This window comes from Apteryx mantelli, chromosome 18, assembly GCF_036417845.1.
Source record: "Apteryx mantelli isolate bAptMan1 chromosome 18, bAptMan1.hap1, whole genome shotgun sequence".
Lineage (NCBI taxonomy): Eukaryota > Metazoa > Chordata > Aves > Apterygiformes > Apterygidae > Apteryx > Apteryx mantelli.
Window position 1 is genome coordinate 14541668 of NC_089995.1, and position 19414 is coordinate 14561081.

The 19414-nt window shown below is 40.2% G+C and overlaps 1 protein-coding gene across 1 annotated transcript in view; it reads left to right on the plus strand.

The window, feature by feature from the left end:
• Positions 1-17664, plus strand: part of PHACTR3 (phosphatase and actin regulator 3) — a 118265-nt gene extending 100601 nt beyond the window's left edge. Inside the window, exons 9-13 of the mRNA XM_067307657.1 lie at positions 8463-8518; positions 13076-13137; positions 14073-14213; positions 15089-15165; positions 17117-17664. Of these exons, the coding sequence (XP_067163758.1) occupies positions 8463-8518; positions 13076-13137; positions 14073-14213; positions 15089-15165; positions 17117-17132 (352 nt within the window). The 3' untranslated portion in view covers positions 17133-17664. The remainder of the gene's footprint in view (positions 1-8462; positions 8519-13075; positions 13138-14072; positions 14214-15088; positions 15166-17116) is intronic.
• Positions 17665-19414: the final 1750 nt, after the last annotated feature.

Consider the following 19414-nt stretch of genomic DNA (forward strand, 5'->3'; position numbering starts at 1 on the left):
TGTTGCTCAAGCAGTTGCTATCAGAGTTGTTTTTAGCATCAGTTCAGCAGTGACAGATGTCTTTATTTAAATAATATAAATGGTAATACACACATAACGCAATAAGAACTAAACCTTTAGGATTTACATCATTCCTTTTATTTCCTCACCCTAAAACATCAAATCCACATTGTTCTTAACCTGCCTGAGTCTGAGCCATGAAACATTGATTTCTTCCCTACCACCCTCCCTGTGGGAACACAGAACTCAAGAGTTTTACTGCTACTTCAGAAGAAAAAAAAAATCCAACCTATTAGCTTTGCAATGAAACATCATTCACCACTGTCAGTGCCCTGCATAGCGTGACCTAGACCATAACCAGTGCATGGTTTCAGTCGGAAGACCCTTCAACACTCATTTTAATGCACAGCCTTGAGCCCTCATCAGCCTTCGGTACAGGAGTTGCACTGGGAGTTTGCACCACCGGCACTGTTATTTGAAGAGCATATCTTTCAGCAGTGTTTCTTGCTGAGCTATATTTAGCTTGGATGATTTCCCCAAACCAGTTCCTTGCCCAGCTGCAAGGTAAGAAGAAGCAAGAGCAAGCGGTCCCTCTGCTCACACTGACATTGCCACCAAAAGAAATGCTTGTCAAACCGCAGCCTGAGAGCACGTCTTTGGCTGGATAATCGGTTGTACTTTCATCACCCTAATGACTAAATGCCGTAATTCTGTTGCAGACAGGACAGAGCCACTATCCAGTAGCAATGTTAAACCACAGGCTGGGGGAGCAGGTGGAAGGGAGAGAGTGTGGCCAGAGGAGAAATCCTCTGTTCTGAAATAACCGGCTATTACATTTACACCAGAACTTAGGCATGTTAGTTCTTGTGTATTGACTAATAGCACAACTGAAAATCGAGACCCTTATGTTATGCCACGGCCCAGTCCTGTAGCGTGCCGTAACATCTTCCAACGGTCATCAATTGCACGTGGCGAGGTCTGAAAGCCTCCTGGAGGCGAGGGAAGGACGCTCAGCGCCTTCGCCAAGCTTTGCCGCAAGCCTCTGAACCAACAGACAGGCTCTGCCCCCCAGCTGTGTCTAGCTTTTCTTCCTCACCCATTAAGAAAACTCTGAAACCAAGGGACAAATGCAGTAGGGCTTTCACAGGTGGTGAAAAATAGTGATTACCTTGTAGCCTTCTCCATCTGAGTCCTCTCACATAATTAGATACTGGCTCTGTTAGTGTATTTTATCCCACACAGAGCTTATCACTAAGTAACACTATGCAAGAGCAAATCTGTCGCAAGGATATGGGTCACTCGGGGACAGGGCGTTGTGGTATCAGGGTCATGGTGGGCAAGTATGCAGTTTTATTCCAACTGAAATCCGAACTCCTCATTGTAGGACTTCTATCCTTATAGAAATTATAGTGACGGATAACTGTAATTGCCTGGGACAGTGAGGGTCAACATAATTAATTGAACACTTGCTGATTTGCAGCTTTGAATTCCAGACAGAACTAAAGGCCAAACAAATGAGTAAGATATGTAATTAAGGCACCATATTTGGCCTCTGCATACATTTAGTATCTTCTATTGGACACACAAAGGCAGTTTTCTTATTTGGATGCAAAAATAGCTTATGGGGAAAAATAGACACAAATATCAGGTAATTTTAAAGGAGTAAAGTTTTTGCATGTAACTGGCAGAATCTATCACGCCAATCACCCTTCTTTCCACACTGCTCTCTTGCCTCCTACCATCAGAGAATGGCAGCAACTGCTCTTATCCTATTACGGGAATTGCTGGCGCGTCACCCAGCTACCACTTTTTACATGCTCCAAAATTACCTTAGGGTTAAAAAAGAGTGTGTGTCTCAGTGCCTGCCTTCTAATTTTGCACGGAGCAAAGACTCTAAAAGGCAAGTCCCTCCTACCAAGGATTTACTACTATCCATAATTGTACATTGTAAGCAGCACCGCACTGTCACAGTGCAGTGCGTGGGTGAGTCGAAGCCCTGGCACACGCTCTCCTCACAGCTACTTATAGGAAGGATGAAAATAAACTCCTTGTTGAATTGTACATGATGTGCTGATAACAGAGATGCCAACTCAAAAAGCAGAGCGTTTCCCTCCTGACGAGCAGCAGACACGAGATGCTTTGTGCGGAGCCAGCACATGGCCCTCCCTGTTCTCTTCCCTTTGCCTGTTCGCACCCAGGGCTGAGCTCGTCTGCAAGCGGGATCCTCCTTCCCTACCAAAGCCCCCCAATTCCATCTGCAAAACTACCTGTCACAAGAGAAAAATCAATGAGATCGCTGCTGGCTGCAGCTCACTTACTGGAGCCTGGATTGATCGCTCACTTGTCAGCGCAGAGCCCATGGGCACACGCACGTGTCCAGCTCAACCCCTGCCCCCCTTTTTGAAAGGTTATTAGTTGCACATGGACCTAACTACGGAAGGGCAGAGAAAGGATTCCAAAGTATGTTTTTTGGCTTCCACTACAAACCCAACAGAAAAGCAGTTTTAAGTCAACTCCATCATACAGCTACCATGTAACAGACACTGTGCAAAAATACATTTGGGAAGCAAAGGAATACATTCGGGAGACAGATAAAGAATCCCATGAACAAAGAGCGCAGCGTTTCTTGCGGTGAATTCTGCTGAACGCCCGCTGGGGTCTGCTGCACCGGGGATGGAGCCTCTGCAGACCGACTAGAAGAGCTGGAAAGGAGGGCCTGGCCCGGGGGCTGAAAGCCAGCAGAGCCCCGTACGTGTACAGGTGGGCTGTACCTGTTCCCAGGTTGTCTCTGATGAGCTAGTCTATGCCCGTACCTGCAAAGCCAGAGCTGGCACACCTCTGCTGAGATGCAGTCCCTGCAGTGGGCAGGGCAGAAGCTGCGAAGATTAACAGCCTCCTAAATATGAGGACAGGGAACTTGGCAGGGTCTCCTGCTTGTAAGACATTTCAGTGCCTTGCCTCATAGCAGCTTCTTGAATCCTAATCACAGGCAAACCCTTTGACTGCTGAGGATTCAGTCTCCTGTAACAGTCCAATATCGTCAACCCTGGTGTAAAGCTGGCCCTAAGACCGTTCATTGCCTTGAACGTGACGGAGACAATCTGACTGTGTGAAGTAAATATCAATCTATTGATTGACAGTCACAGGCACACGTGAGAGTCATCAGGCCCACAAACACGTGCCCGTGCTCCAGAGGGGACAAGCAATTAGTGGTTTTCCCCTGCAAGCTGGCTCCAGTGCCTGCCCGTGAGCACGTGTCCAACACATTAACCTCGCTGGGTGTCAAACTGGCAATCCCGTGGTGGAGGGCTGCGCCTCCTCCACCAGACGAGCCAGTGGAGACTTTCCCACTGATCGGGCTGGTGGGGCAGTGCTCATTATCTCCCCGGGCAGCCTGTTTTGCCATGACTACGCACCGCACACGTGTGTCAAGGGAAACACATCAAGTCTCACCCCCCTTGGAGCTGGCACGGAGCATGCATGAATCTCACAGGAATCATGTGGTCACACGTGCAAAGAAAAACCAGCCTGAGGCCACGTGCAGGCTCTCAGCACCCAACGTACTCGAGAGCAGGAGTGCACACAGCCATGCCTGCATGATCTTGGTGCAGACCACAGGTGACTGAGCTAACAGGCAACAACCTGCTCCTCTCACCCTCAGGAACAACACAGCACAGGAAACCTGAGTCGGCAAAGTCTTTGGCTTCTGAGAGATCAAAACATATACATTTGTTCTGTTATCTGCTGGAACCCAAATTACCCAAGCAATTACAGGGGAAAAGAAAAACAAACAAAACAAAAAAAAACACAAAAAACCTCCAAACAAACCCAGAACCCCCTCAAAACTTCAAATAGCTGAAGAACGCTTGAGGTTGAAGACTTGTGTCTGCTTTGCATGGAGCAATGGTAGTAAGTAAGCCTTGTTGCTTCCGAACTCTAGAAACGGCAGTTCCCCACTGCCCCCAGGAATTCACACTGACTCTTTTACCATGAGAAAATATTCAGATTTTGACTTGACCCTTTGGTCTCTATCCAGACTTGGAGCATCACTTATGCATATACAGCAAACTCTCTCTGAACTGTATCCAAGAGCCATTTATAAGGAAGCAACTTTGGTGCCTCCAGTTCTGCTCAGTTTTCCTAAGCCAGCTGGAGTTGGCTAAACTGATGTCCTGTGGATCAAGCTCCCCTTACTTCTATTTTTAGCATCCTCTGGTGCAAGCTAGCGGGGAAGCACATTCTTAGACTGGATACTCTGTTAATGTGAATGACCATGGCAACGTCAGCGATAGTCCACGCTTTTACACTAAGGGAGACTAGGACAGAGATGGGACTTGCCTGCAAGTTATTTGAGAGTTTTCAAGAAAGTTTTCAAGATATGCCCCAAAATGGCTCGTTCTGTGGAAGCGCTCAGAGGGTGCATTCCCTGCCTCATAGACAGGGCAAAAATGCCCAAACCTAGATTTTAATATCCCCCAAGAATACAACAGTATTAATTGGATGCTCTTTCCAGCAGCTAGAAATAGGTATCTAAATTTAATTCAAACGACACGACAGTATTACCGCAACGTGACAGAGACGGCGCTTTACGTTAATTGTCCCACAGGAGTTTGTAGTCACCTCGCTAGACTAGCCAGCCTCCGGGGTGGCGCATCCCGGGGTGAAGGAGCAACAGAAACACAGACCGAAGGCCGGCAGGTCCCGCCAGACTCACCTTTCCGCCGTCTTCCCTGCGTGGGGCCGGGCAGCCTCCATGGTCCAGGCAGCTCCTCGCAGCCCGCGTAGCAGCTTCGTGCTGGCGTCAGGCCTCCGCAAGGCTGCACGTCCCTGCTTCTAAAGAGCCTGCGGTCTTTAAACCAAAATCCTTTCCATGCAAAGCTGTTGGAGATCATCCAAAGTCTGCCAGAGGCTCAGTTTTCAGCCTTCGTGAAGGTTGCTCCTGGGCTGGTGCCCGCTTCATCCTCCAGAAGTGCCCAGCCAGGTCCCCTGCTGTGATGCAAAGTCTGCTTTTAATGCCTGTGCTGCTGGGGTTTGCTTTCTTTAGACATAGGAGAGATGCGAACGTTGCCTCTCCAGAGCCTCTGTCTCCATCGCTTTACAACCTGCCCCTTGCAAACGAGTCGGGGAGAAGAAATGGGAGGCCACTTCCCAGGCCAAGCCCCTGGCTCCCCAGCCCATGGCAGCTTCTGCACCGCCTTTCTGCAGAATGGGACACTCTCTTTTTGAAGAAAGGCACAGAGCTCAGCACAAGGGGAACATTTTCTGGTTTTGAAAGTGGCAGGATTTTGTGGGAAAAAAGGAAAAAAAAGCCCAGGAATAAGCCTCCAAAACACAACACTTGGACTTCAGGAGAGCAAGCAGAAACCCACTGTGCCCAGAGTACAATTCTTTCAAGTAGAAGCATGAACCAGTCTAAAAAATTCCTTGCTAAAAAGCTCCCTTCAAGAGGAACCTTTTCTTTGGACAAAGGTAACCTGCAGCTGCCCCTGACTCCAGGGACACATTTGTGCTTCGCTTACTCACAGCCCAGGCGAAGGCGAGTTTCAAGGGAGCAGGGCAGTATCGTGGAGGACGGGCACTGGAGGAGCCTTCCCCCTCTCCCGAGGGGGCACAGTGGGGACCGCCGGCCGGGCCGGACCCGCTCATCACCCCTGCGGGCTGCGCTCTCGTCCGCGTCGCTTGCAGGCAGGGCCTCCTTGCGCAGCCTCCCCAACTGCCTGCAGCACAGACGCCTGCTTCTTGGTACGGGGGTGATCAAGGAAGTGCGGCAAGCTGGTCTTCAGCCGTAGGAAAACCCTCCTGCAGGAGGCAGCTCTTCCACAGCTTCTGATTCAGGGGAAAAGGACCAAGCTTCAGCACTCCAAGGCCGATTTCTTGCACAGAGCTGAGAGCAGATGAGCTCCCAAAGCCCTTGCTGGCCTGGCGGGGCCATGCTCCCACCTGCGTCCCCTCATCACGATCATCAGCTGGTGGAGGAGGCCTCTGGAGTCACTCACCCTTGCTGGATCTCCGCTTCCCTCTCACCTGTGAGCACAGGGCCCAAAGGGGCTTGGATGCTGCGCAGGACCTTGCTCTCGCTGTGGACGAGCAGACCAAAGGCAGGTTTCCGGGCAGACACAAGGTTCTTCTGAATAGGACAAATCATGTAACAGATAGAAACAAAATGTCCCTGCACCTCAGTAACAGCAGACATCACTGGACTTGTCATGTCTCATCATTTTATGATGATCTTCACTGGGTTTGGTGTTTTCATTCTATCCCCAGCTTCTGAATTCCCGTTAGGACTTTATTTTTAAGAAAGACCACCTCTAGTTTCATGCTTGTGATAAAAAGCTGGAAAATGTGGTCCATATCTCTGAAAAACACAAAATCAAAAATGTCATTCTCTCTCCTTCGCGTTTAAGTGCGTATGCATTCGCATCTTTTCCTGCATTTGCCTTTTGTTGTGGATAAAGCTGAGGGTGCGCACAGACCTATGTTACCGTCCTGAGCACCCACCGTATAGTTATCAGTGTCGAAAGGGAAACGAGATTTTAATAATTAACCACAATAAATACTGTAACCTGTGTGTATACAGGTATATATATAAAAATATACAGAGAATTCTTATAACATATATTCTCATACTGCTTTAACCATTCTCAGTTAGGCTTTTAATCCCCCAGTTTACAGGGCCTCTGAAATCTAATGTACGGATTCTGGGAGAATCCATAAATCCCACATGGAAGCGTTGTCATTAAGATACAGATAGAGAGGCATGTGAGCAGCAGGTCGGGTGGACCTTTCATTTGCAGATAAGCTCTCTGAGTAAGTTACTCTTCCCTGATTTATACTGCGAAAAGCATGTTAATCTCTTTTAAACAAAATCTAGCCAGAGAGTTGATTTCTGAGACACACAGGGAAATGAGTGGGGAGGGAGGAGTGAAGGGGGCGATAGGAATTAAAAATACCTGTTCAAATCCTTTAGGAGGGCATTCCAGCATCACTCCCCCTTCGCTGGGATTATTGCAGATGCCACTGATGGAGTATCTGGCCCATTACTCTGAAGAGAAATCCAGAGACCCAGAGAAAAATTGTAGGTGATACCAAGTGTTAGGTAGGAAGGAGGAGAGTTAGGTATGGGTGTTTCCAAGTACAAGAGCTCAGGGTCTAGTTTACTGCCTTTTCTCCTGGTGGGAATGAGGTAGAGTGGTTCTGAGACCTTCCGGTTACCAATGACAAGAGCAGAATTTGGCCTTCACAGTGATCTCAGGGAAATTAATCAAAAAAGGATAAGGAGTGGCATTCACATTTTGTGCCGTTGTTCTGACGATGTATGAATACAGAGCTGATCCTGAAGGTGTATTTGGTCAGGCTTAAAAAACATGGCTAAACTATAATTAGATACGTTTACTGGTTCTTTTACAATCTATTATTTCATTTTTCATCTCTTGTGTATTTGATAGATTTTTTTTTATAACTTTATAATCATTATTTTTATCTGCAGTAGAGGGATAACTGTTGGAGCAATTTTTTTCAGTGTCATCCCTGTTTTGAATATTTTTCTCCTCTGGAACTTCAGGCTCCGGCTTTGTAACATCCGTCGGAGAGGAGACAATGAGAATCCTTAACGTTGCCATAATGCAGGCCAGAAAGCAGCATAACTCTTTCGGATCTGCTTGCTGGATTATTACTTGAAAGCCAGCAAATGCAGCATGTGTGTGTACGCCTAGGGGAGGGGTTCAATTACCTGAGATTCTCTGCAGATATGAGCGGTGTCTCGTGGGGAAGTCTCATTTATTATGCAGAATAAAATCGCTAGGGCACTGATCATATGATTTGAAGACTCAATCCTGAGGCAGCACTACTGAAAGGGGAGGTGAAACTGCATAAGACACTCTGTTCAGACAGCACGAGGCTGTGAGCAGCACACGAATTTTATGCACCAGGCAGGAGGATAGCTGCCGGATTGGTCTATTAGATGTGTAGTCGGGAAACCACAGGAAAGCTTCATTTCTGGCAAGTCTGCATTTTGTCAGGATGCATCACTGGTGATACTAGAAAAAAGAAAACCTGCTGCTACGGGAGATTAAAAGATACAGGCAGTGGTAGCTACAGAAGATGACTATGAAACTCATTTGATAGCCACCTTAAATACCCTCTGAAGAGTGAATTTAACTGCTGGATGGCACTGCTTTCAACTGACTGTCTGGAAAGTATTGCAAAAAGGATGCATGCTATAAGAAAGCATTTCACTGACAGCAGGGCAAACTAGAGGAGAACTTCTACCTGCATTGCTGACATTTGGGAAAAATAAAACAATAAAGCATCCTGTTGCCAGGATTTTCTTCTTTTTTTCCTGAGTACTGGAGAGGGATTTTGTATTTTCCCCTGTGAGGAAAACACCAACCAGAACTCAGAACACTGCAGACTTTTCAAAGAACAGGCATGGTACAAAATGTGATTTTGGTGTTTTTCCGCAGGCGACTCAGCCAAAGACCTGCTGTTGAGGAGCTAGAAAGAAGAAATATACTTAAACGTGAGTATTTTTTTTCCTTAAAGTATTTCTTTACACTTGTTTAGAGCAGTGACTACATTCCTATAACATATTCTTTTTCAATAGACAAATTCATCCATTTTTGGGATTATTTTCTGTAACTAGAAGTTTTCATTTTGTGCATGTCCTAAGTTTCAAATATTGCAGGAATCAGAATTTACACTTTGATAAAGGCATGCAATTTATTACAGGAATATTATAGGACTTGTCCAAATATAGGCTTTCAAATATTTTTATAGTAAATACACTGTTCTGGATGTATGAGAAGGGAGTAGAGTCCAAGTTTCATGCAGTGTGATGAGAATTTGGACTGTCATTTTACAAGACTTGGACTATCATGGCAAACCGAACATTGAACACCACCAAGGCTAAAGAGAAATGGACAAAGCATGCTTGCAGAGGTGTGATTTTCCTAGCAAATGCATTTAGTCATATCATTAAGTACCTTCCCAAAGACAAGTCAAAGAGAGATCGTTTGGAGATATTAGAGCTTTTAGAGAGAATTCCAGGCCACTTACAGTTTTCTGCTATTGGGGACTGTTGTTCAACGTCTTTCAAATAAATGCAAAGCAGAAACTTTTTTCCATGAAGATAGGTAATCTTACCTGGTGATCAGACAGGGGATGAACATATTCCCTTTCCTTAGATGCATCGGGAATCCTCTGAGTTAGGTGAAGGACAGAGAGCTTGGAAACTGTCTCTGTATGGGTCTCACATAGGAGAAAGGGGAAGGCCATCTGCTTTAAGGAAAACTATATTGCTGCTATTATTTTCATGGTCTGTTTGGTGTTGAAAGTCAAAACCAGAATGATGTGAAAAATAGTTTCTCATTGAACAAGCATAAAACATAATGCCATATATGTTTATGTCATACAAACAACACTGCCTTGGTATTTAATTCAGATTTAAATGTTAAAATGATTATAATTCATTAGAAACAAAATTATCTACCTTGTGTTACTTAAGATCTAATATCTCAGAACTTAGAGTGATATTCTTCATCCGAGGGTTTCTTCAGGTGTTTGACAGGTGTTCAATACAGAACATTGCCTTGACAATAGTTTAGTTAAAAACAAAAAAAAAAAGGAAAGTAAAATTACTTTTTACAAATGGTTTGGATTCAGGAAGTTTTTTTGTTTTTTCTTTTAACATAAAATTATTTAGGAAATAAGCTTCTTCTAAAAGCAAGCAGTATTAGACAGGCAAATACATTAGGCAAATACCACTACCTGAGAGGAAGGCAGCAACATAACCAAATGGTTTCAGAATACCCATTTTTTCTTTCAGTAGTTCATAGAAAAGACCTTATGCTATAGTCATTGAAGTTACCGGGAATTTCATTTCAGTTTTAACACAAAGGAGTTCTATAGTCAACTTACTTACAAGAATTTGCCATACTCTTCTAATGCATACTTTGCACATGGTTAAATTAGGTGTATTTGACACCAGCACATAGCTAAATGAGAAACAGGATATATTCTTTGAAAAGAATATGGGTGAACTTGGTCTAACTTCACCTGTCATCTACCAGAAGAAAGAAAAAGAATTAACCCAAGATTCTGAAACATGTGGGCCCAGATTTTTTAAGAGTCAGTGCCTAAGATCTCCTTTGAAATTCTGTTTCTTTGGGTTTTTTTGGATAAGAAAGAGCTGATCTCTTCTGAAAAAAATCTGTTCCTTCATGTTTACTTTTTGAAGTATGCTGGTTACATCCTTAATCTGGGTTAAACTGACCAGCTTTAATAATAAAAAGGCTTGAATACATTCATATAATGATCTTAGAGAGAGATAAAGTGGAAGAGATAAAGCAGAATTAAAGATATGTCCTGAATGCCAGTTAAACATACTGGTCTAGATTTGTAACTTATTTAAAGACCTCTCAGCATGGAGCAAATTTATTGATTTCAGCTCAGTTGCTCAGGCTTTATACAGGTTCAGCTGAGATCAGAAGCCACTTACTTCTATATAACTTATCCTCTCCATTATATAAAAAGCTAGGTATCTTATAAAGAACTAAGGTCATCACTTGGTTGTGTCAGTAGCAATCTTACAATGCTGGACAGCGGCAACAACTCCAGACTCAGCTTTGAGTGAATTTGGAAATTAATATTCTCTCCTTTTATTAATAAGGATTTGACATTCTTGTCATGGAATTTAAAAAACACCTGGATTGGGTATGACCTCGCAAAGACATAACTAAAAATACACTTCACTGAAATCACTATAATGTCCTCCAGGTTGTACAGTCGGTCCTAAGTTTCCCAACATCTCTGATGTTCATAATACCTACTGCTAATGGAGGTAATGCTACCCCAAAAGATGTTTTAAGGACTAATAATTCATGTTTGCACAAACCTTTCAAAATGAGATGCATATTCCAAGTGCTTAAGTACTGCTATTATGTTATTTTAAAACAAATCTCAACAAGATTAGAATAAGTGATGGTTCTTATTTCCGTCAGAGAGAGATTTCTGAGATAAAAGCAATACTTTAAAAGAAAACATAAAGCCAATGCTTTGTTACAATTTTGTTGATCTTCTAAGTCCTCTTGCTTTAAGTACAGAAACATTGGTGGTTCACCATAGAGCATAATAACCATATGAACTAAAATCAACACCCAGGTGTTCACACGTATTCTTCAACAGAAAGCTGACATTTACATTCAAGAAGGCAGCTTCTCTTAAATTAAACTCTGCAATTCCTGGCTCATTCTTAACACTAGGAATTGCTTCAGGGTCACACACTGCTATGAATTCCCTGAATAACTCACAAAGTAGCAAAATGAATTACAGTACTGCGCATGTCACTTTATAACTGGGAGCATATCTGTACTGAGATTTATACAGCCAGCCCTCACTAATGAATGGATCCGAGTGTAGGCAGAGTGGTGCTGATGGGAAAACCTCTGTTTTCTCTGTGTAATTATGCTTGCGCTCTGTAATGCCCTTGGTAGTATTTCTTATCAAATCTTGTTTTATTTTTCCTAGAAAAGTATTTCTTGTATTTCCACATTTGGCATTTTCTTTAAGCTGGAAATAAACTCTAACCCTGAGTGAATGTCTCATAGAAATGGGCCACTATATAAGCTTAGCATATTAAAATTTTGAAGAGCATTTTTTGGTCAGGAACACATATTCGTGGGGTTTTTCTTTAGGAATTCTCTTGTTGCATAACACAGTCACATTCTGAAAGGGACAGAAAATTCTCTTAAAATAAATACAGATAGGAATATCAACTGTAAAAAGGGTGAATTAAAACTGAGTTAAGCATACTAGTAACTTCTTGAGGGTAATCTCTACATCATTCTACTTTTTAAAGCCTAATGTGTGCTTTTAAACATTCCAGAGCTAAATAACAGATCATCACTGGTCACCACTGATCATTAACTTTACATGTTATATTCTCTGTTCTAAATTTGTATGCCTTGCCACTGAATTGTAATGTAGCATATTGTAACATTTTAGATTCATTCAATTTACATTTCTACTATACCCAGTTGTGGCTATGTTCTACTATGTTACTTTAAATAGACACTTACAATTGTGTTTCAGTGTAACCTGAGTGTAAAAATAAAGGAGAAAAATAATTCATTACTAAAAATATCCTTTCTGGAAACTCATCTCCTGCTCTAGTTTCTTTTTAAGGCGTACTAAAAATCATATGTGTGCTTTAGCATTGAGAACATCTAGTGCAAGTGGTATAATACACTTCACAGTAGTATCTAGAGAAACTCAGAATGGTTAAACATTTTCGTCTGGGTCTTCAGCTTTGTTCAGGTCATGGGCTCCAGTCTTAATTTAGTAACAGATAGTACTAGAAATAGAAATGCCATTAACTCATATCCCAAGGCAAAGGATATATTTCACACAGTGTTACAGCAGTCTAGTCTATTTTTAGATCCAGTGTGTAGGAGTTATCACGGCTTGAATGTTAATAGGCACAACACACAAAAGCAAGCTGGCTTAGGTTAGAAGAGAACATTACAAAAGGAAAATCTATGAGGATAAAGAGGTTCTAATGTTAAGTGACATATCTTGAATAGCAGAGGAAAAAAGCATGCAAGTCATAGATAACTATTGTGTCAGTGTGACCCTCTAAATATGTAGCCTGAGAATAAGGTTATACAGGAAAGAATATACTTTCCCTGAAGCTGCTGCAATAAGTCTTTTCAGCATCTGTAACAACATAATTGCTTCAACAGCATGGAAGATAAAAAATGATGATTAGTTATGGAATATTTTGATTTTTCCTTCAAAAATTTATCTATCTGAAGAGCTGGTGTGGCTGCTGTTGGTTATTAAATCTCTTTGAAACGGGAGGTTAGGTCATAGGAAAGCTGACATTGGCACAGATATTTGGTCCTCACTGAAAAGTAACTGTACGTTCTAGCAGAGACCCAGAGAGACGTACTGAGCTAACAATATGGACAAGAACTAGCTACTGATTTCTCTGTGCTATAATTTTTATCGCGTGGAGCTTTGAAAACTACCAATCTTCCTCATGAAAAAAATAATCTTTTTTTAAAAATATTCTCTGCAGAACGAAATGATCAAACGGAACAGGAAGAAAGAAGGGAAATCAAACAGAGACTGACAAGAAAGGTAAAATCTTGCAATACTTTCTATTAGTTTTAGAAGTTCAGCAAAGATAATAAGAAAGAACCTGGAGTAGTTACAACATCAACCAGTCACAGAGGTTATTACATTATTATTCATTACACAGAGGTTATTACATTATTATTCATTATTACACAAACATCCCTTAACATATATCCTCAGCAGTCTCTGAGATAGTGGTACCTAGTAAAACAAACTTTAAAAGTATCTACCATCTCTCAGATGCATGAGGAATGACAGAATATTTACATACAGACCTTAAATCAGCAAATGGATATCTGCTTGCATACTGCCTATTTTGCAACTATATTGCTAGGAAAGCAGTTCTTCATTCTTTGTAGCAGTCAGTCCCAGAGCTGACTCCCTGCTGAGAACCAAGTGTGCTCCTGCAATAAATTTCTCTTTGCACTCAAGGTGTTGTCAGAATCAGAACTAGCTCTTGTTATTGTTCCGTTCCTAGGAATCCCTACTGGAATTATAAGCCAAATATTATGATAACTTGCTAAGCCCAAATTGAAATTCTTACAATGGGACCAGTCCTGAAAACCTTAAACAGAAAATCTACCATTGACTACAGCTGACAACCCCTACAGTGTAATTCATTATGACTCCTTTACATATTGCAAAAGCATTTTATCAATTTCCAGGTTCAAATATTTTCCTCCTTAGTCCATTATAGAGCCACTGTGCATTAGCCTGCAACTCCATTTAAATCATTATTACTCTCCTAACAATACTCTGAAGAATTGAATATTTCCTGGAAATGTATCAATTTCTAGTAGTATTTTTTTTTTCTTTTTTTTTTTGTTACATATACATAAACACATATAAAGCTAAGATGGGAAGTGCAAAATATTGCACATTTTATTGAAATGTTTGTTATTAACATTAATTTTATTTTACAAAACTTCTTAATACAGCTAAACCAGAGACCTACAGTTGATGAACTAAGGGACAGAAAAATCCTGATTCGATTCAGTGATTATGTGGAAGTGGCTAAAGCACAGGACTATGACAGACGAGCAGATAAACCATGGACAAGACTATCAGCAGCAGATAAGGTATTGACATAATTTAGATGAACCATCACTGCTTTCTACTTGCTTTGTATATAATGATACATTAGATTCTGTATGTAACAGTGTAATTAAATATTATGTTGTATTAATGACTGGGACATTTAACCTCTCCTCTGTCCATGTTATGATTGGTTGTTATGCAGCCACCACACTGACCAAGACATGCTATCATAAAAATGATTTTTTTATATATATATATATATATATATATATATATATATATAAAATGCCTATTTGGCTAAATTACAAAGTACCAAATATTTAAGAATCTGTGAAAGCAACCCAGCATGTTCCTGTTCACTAGCAGTTGTCATTTAAACAGGGATCTCATTTTTATAGCCTTGAATTTTTTGGCATTACTCACCAAGAGAGAAAATGTGTCTTCCCTTATGACTGTGCAATCCCATGGATATAGGTGACAATAGAATCCCACCTCATATACACAAGTTGTGATAAGGCAAACACAGTCTGATTTTTATTCAGAAATGATACACACTGAAAATTGTACAAAAGCCCATTTACCAATTTCTGGGCAATCTTTCTTGATCTTTACTAATTTTAACTGTAATCATATTAAATGTAAGACAATAAGCACTGTGGTTTTATGCCCCTTTCAGAATTACTTCTAGGCAGAGGTGACCATGTCAGCAATCAGTAACGAATGATGAATAGCATCATATCAGCAATCTATATAACCTAAATTTTCAGTGTCTCTACTGGTCATCATATACCTTACTGTGCCCAGTACCTACTATTTCTACTTTACGAAATTCCTATTCCACTCTGCAAGTCTGGTGTTTTATGATGCTAATAAATACAAAATTATTTGTTAACCCTCTTTCATTTTAAACTTCTAGGCAGCAATTCGTAAAGAGCTAAATGAATACAAAAGTAATGAAATGGAGGTACATGCATCAAGCAAACATTTGACAAGGTAAGTTTTCCAGCTATTTATTTCCATTGCCTGCTAAAAAACAGACTTTGAGTCCTGAATCTGCAGATTTTGTTCTCACATGTGGAAGTGGGAGCAGAATATGCACAGGAAGCTTTATTTTAAAAGAAAATGGAAGCATTTCTCTCTCCATTCAGAATACGGCTTTTCTGAATTGTTTTGCTTAGATTAGCATCTACTGAGAACCCCCCAGACCTTCTCGAGAACATCAGTCAGCATGCTTAAATAAGATTTAAAAGCTGTAACAAAAAATTAAATGTAGGATACAACACAGAAAAATATGATGTGGTTTAAAGCAGGTGAATAACTTAATACACTATATGAAGATACTTGAGTTAAATACGTGCGAGTTTGTAGTCTCAGTATCACAAACATCACAACTTCAGTGCTAAGCAACACAAAATTCTTCATACTGTAATAAGAGATACACAACACCCATAAGTAAACACATAATAGATTTGCTCTAGTGGATTCAGCCTGTAGATTTCAATATCATTTGAATGTCAGCCCAGGTGCTGTTGGAAGGAGTGCAACCCCACAAAGCACACTAAATAGCAGTCTAGCAGAGAAGTCAAGAGAGAATACTGCCTGGGACACTTGTTGCTCTCTGAGTGGTTGGGCCACCATGAGGGCGGGTATGAATCTAGTGCTTGCAGAAAGCCTCATGTGCCAACACTGATCACAGCTACTGTGTCCGTGAAAATCTAAATGCACGTTCATAACATGCATGAAAACACCAGGATTTGGCAAGAGGGAAAAACTGCAAGAGAGAAGCTGATTCCACAAGCATTAAGTTACTTGCACAAAGACCTTGTTACTTACAGAAAAAAAGTATTTAAATAACAACCAATTATTTCCTATAATTTCTATTAGGTCTCTCTAGCTAGTCCAATTGCTCTTAAAACATAATTTTAGGAGTGGCTAGGAGCACAGTCCACTCTTACCATAACTGTAAGCCCTCTCAGGTGGGCTTGGTGTTAAAATAAGCTGCCTAACATTATACTAAAGAACTTGGTGTCCAGTCTCACGTTCTGGAAGGCTCAACATCAGCCACGCTGGGGACCCTGTTTCCACATTCGTTTCTGAACATGGAATGAATCTGATGATTGATTGTAATCGAGCTTTGGATGCTCAATGAAAGGATGATCTAGGCAAATAACCTTGAGTCATAAATGCAATGTAGGTTAATCTAAATGTTATAATTATATAATTCTAGATTGTTTATGCAGTTGTCAGGGTTCTTTTGACATTACAGGGCTCATGCGCAATATTTATGACAAAAAATCACTGGACTGATAGAAAGAAATATAGAAAAAAAAGGGGTGGCTGCAGATTAAGTGCAGAAGTGAAAGTTGCCTTACCCAATTGAAATTACCTGAGGAGTTTAATTAAGTGTATTAAAATAACATGTTTTGGAATTTGGTCCGGATATTAGAATTAAACAGCCTTACAATTTACAATTAGTGTTAGGACAGAATCTAAGAAAAGAATATATATTAAACCAACAGTACTTTCTATTTTCCAAAGCATCAGCTCAACATTGCTTAATTCTTATAAAATAACAAGATCATGGCACAATAAAGATTACTACTAACAACAGTGACAAACTGTGGCCTAATTCCTAAAACAAACAAACAAAAAACCCCACACATATAGTTGCATTTGCACTCTAAAGTAACTGCAAACTGATTAGACTGGAACCTGAGGACTGTAACTGCACTATAGCTGTGGCATACAAGTGAAAATTCATACTTGTAAAAATTAAGGCTTATAGTTGCTAATATTCTTCAGTACTGTTAATGCACATTTAAACAGAATGCTTGCTTAAACAAGCATTATTTTTGTTAATGCAACATTAACTGCTTTTAAAAATTCTATTTTTTTTTGAAAATTTCACGAAGTGGTTTGAAAAATGTCTCTTCATTTCTCCTAGATTTCACAGGCCATAGAAATTTTCTTCTGAGAAGAATCTGTCTTTACTTTTTGATATTGCTGCTGAACACATATCAGGGAATATAGAAGTGTTTCCCTAAAGTTCAGTCCAGGATACCTTGATGTTTGTGTGAAAGAAGGACTCTGCAGATGAAATCTCTGCAGCATTCACAGATGGAAACACCAGAGGATGTACTTCACTCTGAAACCAGAAGAGTGATGGCCTGTGGAGTGGGAGGATCTGCTGAAAAAGATTGAAGTAAAGCTACTTGAAGGAACCTACTACTCTCCTTTAACACTTGTTTTAAACTGTTTTGCAGTCTATCTTGGAAAAGGAGATGCTGTGCATGTACAGGCTTTACCATTCCAAGGCCTCTGACATAAATGGACATGACACACTGTCATTCAGTATTATGTTGACAAGACATTTTGAACTTACCATGATTAGTTTGTAAAACACTTAAGTTCATGTTCTAAAAACTAATTTAATGTATTATAATTTCATTCTTTTTTATATAATGTCTAACAAACACAGCTGCAAGCATTTTTGATTCCTGTTACTTTTGTTCTTTAATTAAATGACTACTTATTGCAGGAAATGAACACGTTTCTTAAAGCTCTTTTTTTCCAGGGACTGTTGGGAAGGGAAGAGATTGCAATCATTATGCACCAGATCATATTGCTTCTTTACCAACACAGATAGTCTTCAAAAGAATAAATAAGGACTCCCATCTTGCGGAATATTGATGTTTTGGACCAGTTCCTAACCAGTATAACTTGACTGTCATTTCTATACTAGTTAAGGATCTGGCCCTCTAAAGAATGACAATTAAGTTCACTGTCATTCTCATTAAAAACTACTAAATTTGACAACCATAGATAAACTGTTAAGGTAAAAATGTATTTTCATGTTTAGCAAACAAGTTCCTACATTTTTAATAGTAAAAGTGTATATACAGTTGAAGGATTTCTTGAAAGTAAGAGGAAAAGAGTTATTATGTGATAATAACAAAGCAAATAGGATTTGCTGAGAAAAAAGTAAAGCAAGACATTCTAATAGTGCTTGACATCCAGAAGCATCCGAGTGTCCTGCTCAAAATATTACTAGAAGGAAAAAAACACAGAAGAAATACACTGATAATTGGTAATTCTGCCTGATGAGACAGCATAAAATGGCACATACACTTTTAAGGAAAAAAAATTCTCTGCAAGAGTTTCTAATACTATCATTTAAAAAGTCTTTCAACAGTAAAATTTTACAAAGACTCTATTCTCTCCCAGCTTTGTTGAAAGGATCTCTATGAAGCATGAAAACAATCAAAAAACAGGTAGGTAAAATTGTTTGTATAGACTTCTACTAAGTTGCTGCAAGATGGTGAATAGAATCAATACAAATAGTGGATGGACTAACTTTTGATTCTCTTCTGCTCAGCATTGGAATGAAATAACAAATATAGTGCTAAACTTTGCATAAAACTAATATATAAGAATGGAAGGTAAGAATATACAGAGCGATATTGAAAATAAGGACAATTGTAGAAAAAATTGGTGAATCATGGCAGGTGCGTTGCGCAGGACCAAAGTTGACATTTAGGGTTTAACTTGCCCTCTAGGTAACAGTAATTTTGTACAGCTTTATATGTTTGACTTGCATGAATATCAGTCCAAGATCTGAATTACCCAATTACTTGATCCAAAGATTTTCTTTTCTACTTATTGCAATTTTATAACTTGTTGACTTTTTCAAAGAAATATGTAACATCATAACTGGCATTTCAACATACTGTTTATTATATCTATCAACAAAATTGACTATTAATAAAACATTTATTAATTTTAACAATAATATAACAATAGCCCAAGTGTAAGATGTACAAAAAGGGTAAAACAGAAAGCAGAGAAAAGTATCTTAAGTGGAGTAACATTTCTTTAATTTGGGAAAGCTGGATGACCCACTGTTAACTACAAACTAGCTTGGCATATGATCCATGGAGCTAGCACTTAAATTTAGCAGTGGTGCATACACTTGCACTGATAAGTGTTGTATAAAATATATTAAAACAATGTTGAAAAATATAATAAACAGAAAAATATTTTTAGGGTAACTTAGAGCAAAAGCAGTTTTTTAACTCCAAATGAGGCCTGCGAGCTATATTACTAATGCGACTTAACCATCTTCTAGTTACGCAGCAATATGCTTAGCTTTGTCCTCAAGCTCTCCCTCCTTCACAAGAATCCTAGCCTTCTTTCTACTTCAGGCTGGTAAGAGGCAGAAAACTGTGGCTACTTCAGAGCCACA